The sequence below is a fragment of the Lathyrus oleraceus genome, chromosome 1 (genome assembly GCF_024323335.1).
Source record: "Lathyrus oleraceus cultivar Zhongwan6 chromosome 1, CAAS_Psat_ZW6_1.0, whole genome shotgun sequence".
NCBI classification, from domain to species: domain Eukaryota; kingdom Viridiplantae; phylum Streptophyta; class Magnoliopsida; order Fabales; family Fabaceae; genus Lathyrus; species Lathyrus oleraceus.
The window spans coordinates 291,172,578-291,184,323 of record NC_066579.1 but is presented as its reverse complement, the minus strand read 5'-3'; the positions used below and the strand labels follow the sequence as shown (position 1 = coordinate 291,184,323).

The window sequence follows — 11,746 nt, the reverse complement described above, 5'->3', positions numbered from 1 at the left end:
CTTATAGTGAAATTATGATTTTGGAAAAAGTGTAGTTGAGTTAATGTAGCTCATATTAAGAAATAATTGAGGAAATGGAATGCATGAGAGAGGATGAGGCTGCATGGATGCAAGAAAGAGCAAACTGTAAGGAAGTGATTCACTAAAGAAGGGAACATCAATCAGCAATTGTTGGATCCTAGTTATAATTTATTTTCAAATATACAACTATTGCACTCTGGCATGATAATAGAAGATAACATATTGTACTTGGATGCTTGTAATATAAATATTGCACTTTGGCTAATTATTTATGCAACTAGAATTACAGGAAGGTTGTTGATGTAATTGCAGGGACAAAACCAGAGACAAAACCACATGTCCCACGTTGGAACAGGTAATGTTCCCATATGTAACCTGTCCCTTGCTGCTGAATGCTGCCTTTGCTTCACATGGATTCATGATATTTGTTATAAAGGGCCCAACTCAAGTAGGGTAGTTCTATAACTTTTCATTGTTTCTGTTTTACTCCATATTCAATCATAACAATAACTATTTTTAAGGATTTTAATATACCTTTGTACCCCAATGTCAACAACAACCAACCCACCAACCAACTCTTATCCCATTAAATTGACTTCATATATCAACTTCCGCCTCACGACCATACTTCTAACCCGTCTCATGTGTTACAAAGAAGACAAGGATAAGACTTTATAATGAGTACATTTCGATCTCTTCCAATTTAGAACAATGCAACATTTATTAACAAAATACTTCAAACAAAATTTGATAATATATATCTATAGTTTTGTACATTTCAAATAGGACTAATTCCTAGGTTTCTACATCTTTTCCCAAAAAAATAAATGGAGAACTACTTGCAAGTTTTAAATTCTCTCGAATCACACCTTTGTCGATCTGAACTCTAAAATCAAGATTGAACTATTTAAGTTCTAACTATGCATTTTGATCCAACAACAGTCTAGATCATGTGGTTATGCAAATCTGTCATTCTAACACCATCCTCGCTTGGTCTCCGTGCACTCGGAAAGTCACCAGTACTAACAATTAGGCTTAAATAACTTTTCCTTGTGGACGTCTTACTCTATAAACATGTTCTTCACCTGTACATTTATCAACCTTCACAATCCACCGACTTCGACCACTCTTAGTCATTCCACATCCAACTCTTGTCACCAACAACCCTTCTCCAATAGGGAGCAATTGAGTTTTGGACCCACATGATCTCCATGACCCTTTACATCTAAATGCATTATAACCAACAACAACTGCACCCTTTTTCTTATTACCATCACCAATTTGTATTAATTTCACAATCTCTTCATGGTTCACAAGATTACAATCAATTACCACAAAATCAGCTTTGTTTAATACCATTGATTCTTGTGCTTCTTTTCCAATCATGAACTTCACTTGATTAGCAATTACTCCTAGGAAATTTTTGGATGCAATTAAATCTTCATTGTTAGGTACAATGCATATTACATTTCCATTAGTTTGATTAGCAGCAGCAATTAGTGCAAGTGTAGTTGAATCAGCTGCAGCCGCACAAGCAACAACCATTAACTGTGCATTGTTTCCAGCTGCTAATGCTGATATATATTCAGCAACAGATGGTTCTTTAGCCTTTTGACCCTATTGAAAAATAACCAAAAATCAGATCAGAAAAAAATTGTTGTAGAAAGGAAAACTTTAACAAGATAATATATATTAATTTAAAACTTGTGACAGGAAATAATGATGAATACTACTAGTACTCACCATTCTCAAAGTGCTGAGAAAGGCTTTTGTGGCATTTTCTGCAGACCAATAAGCCATAGTTTTGATTTATGTGACTCGTTTAAGTCCTTTAAGTCTCTGAATTCTTTTCTTTGATGGAATTGGATATTTAGAATAGAGGATTTCTTTGTATATATAGAAAGAGGAGGAAACATATTCTGAACATATGCATGTGGTGTTCCAATTGGTAGGAAACATAAAAAAAACCATATGACAGTGGAATTTAATAACTTGCATGTGCTGTTCCAAGTAGGTTTATGTAAAATGTTTAATTACTAATTAGCAACACTCCAAAAACAAAGTTTTAAAGAAAATCCAAAATAGTATAAAATTTGATGAAACAAAAATATTATAATAGCAGAAAGAGAACGGGACATTTTTTAATGATAAAATATTAGAAATATATATTAAAGGGTAATGATAAGAAAGTGTCGTGGGGCCTAACTCATCCCTACGAAATCGGTTATAGAGTAAAGATTGTCTCTATTTATAAGTACGGTATATATTGTCCAAGGATTGAACATTTGGAGCGTGGAAATAAATGGTGTGGTCCGATAATAGAAATCCTATAGTAGGTGGTCCACAAGATCTTACACAATGCTCTTGATACCGTGTTAAAAAATGGGGTTTGGGTCTAACTCATCTCTACAAAATCGACTTGTAGGGTGGGATTATCCACACTTATAAGCACATGCTCATGCCATATATTACATGTGGTATTTAGATTTAACTCTAGCCTCGACAAGGTTAGCTTCATGGTTCGATACTAGTCGAAGATGTGCATACTGTAGTCGATGTCTGTTCTTGCATGCAAAAATATGTTAGCTTGTTTTTTAAGTTAGCATGTTGAATTGGGCCAATTTGTTGGACCAATTGTTTAGTATGTTAGTTGAAAAGTAGGGTTTAGTTTTCTTATAAATAAGATATTAGTTCTCATTCCTCCCTTAATCCCTAATAATCAAAATCAGAGGGAGAAAGTGGTGTGGTTGAGATTCAATTGTAAACATTGTTCCCTAATGTGTAATTAGGACAAGAATCCAATTTTTAACCACTTTGATTATTCTTTCTCTTCTCTTATATGTTTTCCTTTACTTTGTAGCTTTCTTGTTAATGAATAAAACAATCATACTCTGTTTTCGTGAGCATCATTTCACAACAAATTTCTCCGGTGAGCGTGGAGAAGAAGATGTCGTCAATAAAGTATGAGATTGATAAATTCACCAGTGTGAATGATTTCGATTTGTGGCGCTTGAAGATGCAAACCTTACTGGTTCAGCTGGGTTTGTTAGAAACGTTGAAAAGATCGGAGAAGTTGGATGTTGCCCTAATAGAGAAGGAAAAGATGATGATGATCGAGAAAGTCCACATCGCCAACATATTGAGCCTTAGTGATAAGATTCTCCGGTAGGTTTCAAAGGAGAAAACTGTAACGGGTGTGTGGGGAAAACTCGAAGGTTTGTATATGACCAAATCTTTGGTCAATCGTCTCTATCGGAAACAAGCTTTATATTCATTCAAGATGACTGAAGACAAAGTCATGGCTGAGTAGCTGGATAAGTTCAACAAGTTGATTCTTGATATTGAAAATATCATTGTCAAGATTGATGATAAATATCAAGCATTGTTGTTGTTGTGTTCTTTACCAAGATATCATGCTCACTTCAAAGAAACCTTCTTGTATGGAAGAGAGTCTCTGGCCTTTGAAGAAGTTCAATCAGCCTTGTACTCGAAGGAACTGAATGAAAGAAAGGAGCGTAAACCATCTTCTGTTGGTGAAGGATTGTCTGTAAAAGGAAAATTCAAATAGAAATATGGTATGTATGAGAAGATGAAGGGTAAAGTTCGATAGAATTCTTATGGTGGTAATGCTCATGCAATTAGGTGTTATCATTGTAAGATTGAGGGTTATACAAGAAAGGTGTACCATGAACGCCTGAATAATCATGGTGAGAAGGATAATGGTGATGCATACATTTTGCAAGATGGTTATGATTCATCTGATGTCCCGGTGGTTTCAAACACCGAGTCTATCAAGGAGTGGAATATGGATTCAGGATGTACTTGGCACATGACTCCAAACAAATACGTGTTTGAGGAATTAAGTGACGAAAATGGAGGATATGTGCTGCTGGGAAACAACGAAGCCTGCAAAATTGCCGAAATTGGATCTGTCAGATTCAAGCTCCATGATGAGTCAATAAGGCTATTAATTGATATCATGTATGTACATAATTTTAAGAGGAATTTGATTTCTCTTGGTTAATTCAATAAGAAAATATATGTTTTCAAAGGAGAGCAAAGTATCCTAAGGGTAATGAAGGGGTCGAAGGAAGTCTTGAGAGGCATCAAAAGGCCATGCATGTATACCCTTGAGGATGAGATTGTAAGTGGTTCAGGAGATGTGGCATCCACAAAACCTGTGACGAAGAATGAGTTGTGGTACAAGCGACTTGGCCATTTCAGTGAAAGAGGCCTGTGATAAATGATGAATTGATATTTCTAAGTTTGATGTTAATAAGTATAAATGATGAATTGATAAAATATGTTGATGATTCATGATACAATGATGATATAAGCGTCGAAACTGCGATGTTTGATGTGATGAAATGTTATATTATTCATGGTAGATGTTTTGATGTGTGTTTTGGGACTATTGGGACTCAATTAATCGAGTTATAGGATATTTTTCGATAGAGAGAAAAATCGCAAAAAAACAAAACTCAGAAAAATCCCAAAAGGCGAAAAGTTGCAAAATAGGAATTGGAGCCGCGACGGCGGTGTAGCCGCGCTGGAAGTCAGCGGCGAAGGTGGATCCGTTCTAGAAGTCAGTGGTGGCGCAATGTAACACCCGAGGCCGAAAAGGGCGGGGTAGTTGTAACACTCGAGGTCGAAGAGGACGAGTAGTGGTCACTTGAATTCACATCAGAATCAGAGGATCCCGATGATGTGCGAGTATGTGGCTGCATGGTTGCATGAAAGCTTATAAGGATTGATTGGTACTACTTATACCAACAAGATGCATCTTCTTTTCGGTAGCCTAACAAATAAGAACTCCATAGTTAAGCGTGCTTGACTTGGAGTAGTATTTGAATGGGTGACCTTCTAAGAAATTTTCCGGAAAGCGTGTGAGTGAGGACAAAGCATGCTAAAAAGATCCATGATGGTTTATGGGGCCAGTCGGTAATCCTAAAAGTAGTTTGAGGCGTTACAAATTATATCAGAGCAGACATATCCTAGTACAACTTGGTTCGAAAATGAACCAAGAAAAATTTGACAGACATGTAACACGTGAGGCTGAAGAGGGAAGGGGTGGATGTAACACCCGAGGCCGAAGAGGGAATGGGTGGTTGTAACACCCAAGGCCGAAGAGGGAGTGTAGTGTTTTCCCGAATTCACATCGTGATGAGAGGATCTATAAGTTGTCCAGGTATGAGACTGCATGGTTGAACGAGGACTTATAGAGATTAATTGGTATTATCTATACCAACAATATGTATCTTCTTTTTGGTAGCCTAATAAATAATAACTCCACAGTTAAGTGTGCTTGACTTGAAGTAGTATTTGGATGGGTGACTTTCTGGGAAGTTTACCAAAAAGAGTGTGACTGATGACAAAGCATGATGAAAAGACCCGTGTTGGTTTGTGAGTTCAGTTGGTAATCCTAAAAACATTGTGGAGCATTACACACTACACAACGACAAAGTCGCGACGTGCGAAGATTTCAGGATTTCATCCGTGCGTCAGTAGGATGAATCGCGGGCGCACATGTACGGAGGGGCGTGAAAGCGGGGCACTCGCGGCATGATGGGAACCCAATCCGACACACACGGAGAGGACAGGAAGGTACGACACAGTGACAATGCAGACGGGGGTACGGTGCTTGTAGTGGCACGATAGGGATCGAAGATTGCGGTAGGTTCGCGGTCCTGCTTGGTAACTTTCAAGTCGTTTTTTATTCGTGTTTTATGTCTCATTTTTTGTGTCTCTAGAGTTATTTGAAATGTTTAGAGTTCAGTATAATAATTAAATGAGTTGAGTTTGAGTAATTGATATTTTTAGAGTTGAGTCTAAAATGTTTAGAGTTGATTTTGATGAGCAAATGAGTTGAATTAATGTTGTTCTTGATATCTTAATGGATATGCCTATAACCTACCTTGAATAGAAGTTGTTAGAGTTAATTGTGAGTTCTTTTGAAGTTATGAACATGCCTCATTAAATATTGATGGTTGTTTGATGTTGTTGATGATTATGATGTTTACATTCGAAAGAAACCAATGTTGTTGGCTCCAGTCTAGTGTTAAGTGAAATTCTAGTAATCAGACTTTAGATGTCACACGAGTTGTTATGACATCCAATTCTGCACAGACAAGAATTATGCAGAACTTAAAAGTAAGTGCAGTAAATAACACAAGCAATTGTTTACCCAGTTCAGTCCAACATGACCTACATCTGGGGGCTACCAAGCCAGGGAGGAAATCCACTATCAGTAGTATTAATTCAAAGCTAAACTCACCCGTTTACAACTTGTCACTTAATCCCTACCCAATGCAATTTCAATCTTACTCTAAGATCAGAGTTCCTACTCACTCCCCCTCAATCACCTCAGTGATTACTACCTTTAATCAATATTAAAGACAATTTTGAAGTCACACTTCAAACAACTCTTGATTGTGCTTAACAGCTTTAATCAAGATACATAGCACTCACGCTTAAAAGCTTTGAGCGACACAACACTTACAACTCAATGAACACCCTGTGCCAAAGCAATCATCAACGTGATAATGACTTGGCTTACAAGATATGTCTAATACAAGACTCACAAAAATACAGCAGTGAAGTATGATGGACACACTAAATCTTCACGCCTCAAAATCCCCGAAACTGAATGAAGGAACGACTTCCTTTTATATTGCAGTACCTGGGCTTTTGCACTTGTATTCTCCTGAATTTAAGGTCACGCGAGTTCCCATAAATTCAACATCTAGGTTACTAACAAATAGGCTATTTGTTAGGTTCATTAATTATAGCTTGGTTGTTGATTTCCTGGATTTTCTCTAAGTTGTTGAATCCCTGAAGAATAGCCTGAGAAAAAGCTGAAACAGAAAACTGAACAACCTACAATATATCATATGCTGTCAGGAATGAATGTCACGACATTCAGCTTGACATCAAGGATCATATGCTGAGTCTGTTTTTCCAGAAAACAGACTGTACAATTTTGCTGACCTGTACATGACCAAAATGACCATACTACAGTAACAGCTTACATTAATAAATGTCAAAGTATCCAATTTGACATTTACACATTTGGCCTTAAGTTAGTTCTGTTATCCTCTTGAAGAACACACTAAGAAACATACTGAAGTGTAACAGAACACCACTCTGTCTATTGTTCAGTATATGCTGTCAATGATGAATGTCATAACATCCAGTTTGGCATTCATATAGTAGGTCTTATGCCAGGTCTGGTTTTTCCTTGATAACCAGACTGCAAATGAATACTAAGTTCTAACAGAACACCAGCTGTTCTATTCCTTAGTATCTGCTGACAGGGATGAATGTCACAACATCCAGTTTGACATTCAATAAATCCTGTATTAGCTAATCCTGCAGTAACTACTCAAGGGTGTCATGACATCAGTCAAGACATCAGAGTACAGTTAGATATTCTAACCTACAATGTAGTCACACATACACACCATGTCATGACATCAGTCAAGACATTAGAATCCAGCTAGTGTTTTACCATATAATGCAGCCAATTAAACACCTACAAACTCCCCCTTTGGAATTTTTTTGGCTAAAACACTTTGATCCCCATAACAGAGTTCATAGCAGCGGAATCACACATCTAGCAGGAAATAAACCTAGCTAATACACTCAGAGTGGCAGCACACTCACACACATGGAAGTTAAATAAGAACTTCACAAAGCAGCACACATCAGCTGCAAGGGAGGGAAGTTAAATAAAAACTTCACACACACAACAGCATACAAACAGAAGTTAAATACAAACTTCATCACACATCAGCTGCAGGAGAGGAAAACTTGAATCTGTCATGAACTTGTTTTAACAAAATAATATAATTCTGTTGTCCTGGGGTATCACTTGTCACTCCCCCTTTTTGTCAAAAATGTTGCCAAAGCAACACTTTAAATTACAGATCCACAAATAGTAAGCAGAATTACACACAAATGACAGAAAACCAAAAAAAACAAGTAGTTATTCCTCAGCCTCATCATCAGCCTCCTCCTCAGAACTAGCCTCCTCCTCACCCTCTGAGCTTTTCCTTGCAGCTCCATCTGTATCCTCAGCAGACATCTCCAATTGAAGAATCAGCTTTTCCAAGGTGAGCTTCCTAACCTCCAGCTCTTTGGATGTCTCTCTGAGCACAGCAATGACATCAGCCTTGTCTGGATGGTTGCCAACATTGGATGTTTCTCCAGATGTCATGGCAATGTCAGAACATGCTTACCCAGAAACAGTTTGTAGCTGAAGGCCAATTGACTCTCTCTTCTTTGCACAAAGTCATTGTCTGTCAAGATGTTTGGGAATTGGTTCAACACAATGCCACAAATGAGGGATGGAAAGGCTATAGGTCCCTTCACACTGAAACTTCCAGCATGTTTCATGGTTTGATCAAAGATGTAAGTACCATAGTCCACCTTTGCCTTGGTACCAACAGCATAGATGAACTTTCCTAACATCACAGACACAGTTGACTTGTGATTAGTAGGGACCCAGTTTGCGGCTCCAACTTTGTGTAACATGGCATATTTCACACTGAGTTGACTAGCCACCAGCTTCCCTTTAAGAGGCCACTTCCTGACCTGATTTGCAGTGATGACTTGACAGATTTTGTTGTCAGTCACTTCAAGCTCAGGGCGCACTTCATCTGCTCTTCCCAAATACAAATTGATTACTGAGGGGGAAAAGGTCACACACTTGCCACGCACATAGACCTTTCTAAATTCTTGGGACTTTCCATCTGCACATTCCTCTGATAGATTGACAATGAACTCCTTCACCAAGGTCTCATAACACTTTGGGAGTTGAGTCACAGTCCTCATTAGCCCTGCTTCTTTAATCAGCTCCACAATTTCCTTACATTCCAAGGCATTCTGAGCCAGTTCCCTCTCCAAGGCCAGTCTTTTGTGGTAGACATACTTCCACCTGTTCACACTCGAGGCAAAGTTGAAGGACACATTGTCAATGGGAACCTCTGGAACACTAGCAGCCAACTTGCTAGAGGTTGGCTTCTTCTTGGACAGGGATGTTGTGGCATCACATGGAACATCCGAATCAGACTCCACCACAACTGACTTGGTCTTCATTTTCTTGGGCACCTCTTTGCTCCATGATTTAGCAGGTCCATGTCCTTTTCTCTTGCGTGCACTTTCTGTCACTGTTTGCTTAGGGGAAGTTGTCTCATCAACTTCCTTGGATGGAGACCTCTGCATCACTGTCTTTTTCCCTCTCCTAGTCCTGACCCTCTTGGCTATGCTAGGGATAACTGAGGCCAACAGTTCGTTATCAGAGAACTCTTCCAGGTTGACTGTGTCAGCTCTAGGGTTGGCCTCAACATCTTGAGGGGCACTTACCTTCTCACCTCTCACCTTGCTTACATGTTTATCATTCTTAGGACCCTCTTCAGGTAATCCAGACACATTCTCCCTTAACACAACTGCGGTTTCACGACATGCAACATCATCGGGTACGATGGTGTTCAAGGGAACGGAAACCCCATGAACATTCTTATCACCGGACAGAATCTTAGTGACCATAGAGGCAATGGCATTGTGCACATACCTCGATCCTTCCTTGGAAGGGTTGTCCAGAGTGATAGCTGAGGAGATCCTGGAGACCGTTTCTTTTGGTCTTCTTGCATGGGACGACGTTGCAGCGTTGACACTAACTTCCTCCCGGTTGGGGTTGCTAAACTCCGTGCTGTGAGAATCGGACACGGTAGTGTAGGAGGTGGTATCGGATTGGTGTGCCATGCTGAATATCTCAGAGGGAAGTTGAACCGTTTCTTTGGAAGAGGGTTTACACGAATGGGGTTTGAAGCAGCGGAATGTGAAACGCTTTATGCAAGAGTAAGGTCTATTAGATTCTGACCACTCAGAGCTCACTATTTGTTATTTAATAATTTGACTTACTAAACAGTAGCTAACTAACTTCATTAGTTGCTATAAATCTTCAGACGTACACATTCCCTCTTTGCCCTTACTATTGTCACACTTAGTAGCGTACAATGTCATGACATTCCGGGTGACATTGTACTCTGTCTGCATCAGGTTCCTCCATACTAGGGTTGACCACCTGCTACCACAGGCTAGGTATTGAGTTTCTGCAGACGACAATAATACACACCTCTGCCTATCCCTTGCTGTCATATCATTTGTATGATGACCAATAGGTGCCAATGGCTAATTACTTTCAAGCAGACATTTTCCACAGTCTGTCCTTTTATCTAAAGACAGATATGAGACTCTTCTCATAGCTCCCTTGGACCTGCTCTTCTTCATTCCTTTTACCTGAAGGTGATCAAGTCTTCCATGTCCCAGCTTCCCTTCCTGATCTCCCTTGGCTAAAGGACATTTGGGAAAGTTGAGAGAGTCTTTAGATTTCCATAGATAGCAATTATCTTTGTATCTGTCTCCTCTCATCACTTCTTGATTGCACCCATTCAACACCACACATCCTCCCTTAGTAAATTCCACCTTGCATCCTTGGTCACATAGCTGGCTTATGCTTATGAGGTTTACAGTTAGTCCTTTTACTAACAGTACACCACTCAATTTTGGAGCTTCAGGACAGTCCAGCTTACCAACACCATTGACTTCTCTTTTAGTTCCATCACCAAATGTCACAAATTTGGTGGTAGGAGGATGTAGATTCACCACTAGGTTGCTCATCCCAGTCATATGCCTTGAGCAGCCACTATCAAGGTACCAGTCTTGTCTGATATGTGCCCTTGAAGATGTGTGAGCAAGGTTAGCAACACATTGTTGATTCTCAGGAGAGGAGTGAAGCTTAGATGCTTGCTGCTTAGGATTGACCTGAGGTGTCTGCTTAGCTGCCCATGTTTGTTTCTGAATGGGGACATTATGCTTAGACACCTTCTTCTTAGGCCTACCTTGTGAGGTCTGGTTTGGGTAACCATGCAGCCTATAGCAGAAGGGTTTTATGTGACCGAATCTACCATAGTAATGACATCTCCATCTCTTAAATTTCTTCTTCTGATGATTGCTCATTCTGGTTCTCCGATGTTGAGACATTGGATGTGACTTCTGCTTGAATTTCTGAACTTTAGCCTTTGGGCGTTTGTGTTCAGCTGAGGATCTTTTCCCAAATCCTAGGCCAGATTTGGTTCCAGACTTCTGACCCGCCTTTAGGATTTCTTCCAAGGTGTCAGATCCTTTATTCAACATTTTGATGGATTTGGTCATTTGGTCTAGCTTAGAGATCAGCAAAGAAATCTCACCATTCAGACCCTCTATGACTTTCAGCTGCTCTAGTTTCTCAGCTTCTAGCTCTCTGATGAGTTTCTTCTGCTTTTCTCCTTGGATACAAACTTCTGCACTTTTAACACATAGTTCTTTATATGAGGCAGCAAGTTCATCCAAGGTGAGCTCATCTCCACTTGAGTTATCCTCTGAGGCACAGACACTGGTCAGAGCAGTGACATGTTTGGCAGATCCTCCTTCAGATTCACTCTCAGTGTCTTCTTCTGACCAGGTGACCGATAGCCCTTTCCTTTGCAGCAGGAGAAGGGTAGGGCAGTCAGCCTTAATATGACCATATCCTTCACATCCATGGCACTGGATTCCCTTGCCTTGGTTGAACTTTTCTTCAGAAGTTGATCTTTTCCTTATGTCAGACGGGATGTTCTTGACATTAGGTCTACCCTATTGATCAAATTTCTTTATGAACTTGTTGAACTGTCTCCCAAGCATGGCT

General features: G+C 39.5%; 1 protein-coding gene across 1 annotated transcript; it reads right to left on the bottom strand.

Annotated features, from left to right (window-relative positions):
- Positions 1-760: 760 nt before the first annotated feature.
- Positions 761-1,952, bottom strand: LOC127131042 (uncharacterized). Its single transcript, XM_051059987.1, has 2 exons — positions 1,765-1,952; positions 761-1,638 (listed from the first exon to the last, which is right to left on the bottom strand). Exons 1-2 carry the CDS (start codon positions 1,819-1,821, stop codon positions 1,057-1,059), a joined length of 639 nt encoding a protein of 212 aa, XP_050915944.1. The 5' UTR covers positions 1,822-1,952; the 3' UTR covers positions 761-1,056.
- Positions 1,953-11,746: the final 9,794 nt, after the last annotated feature.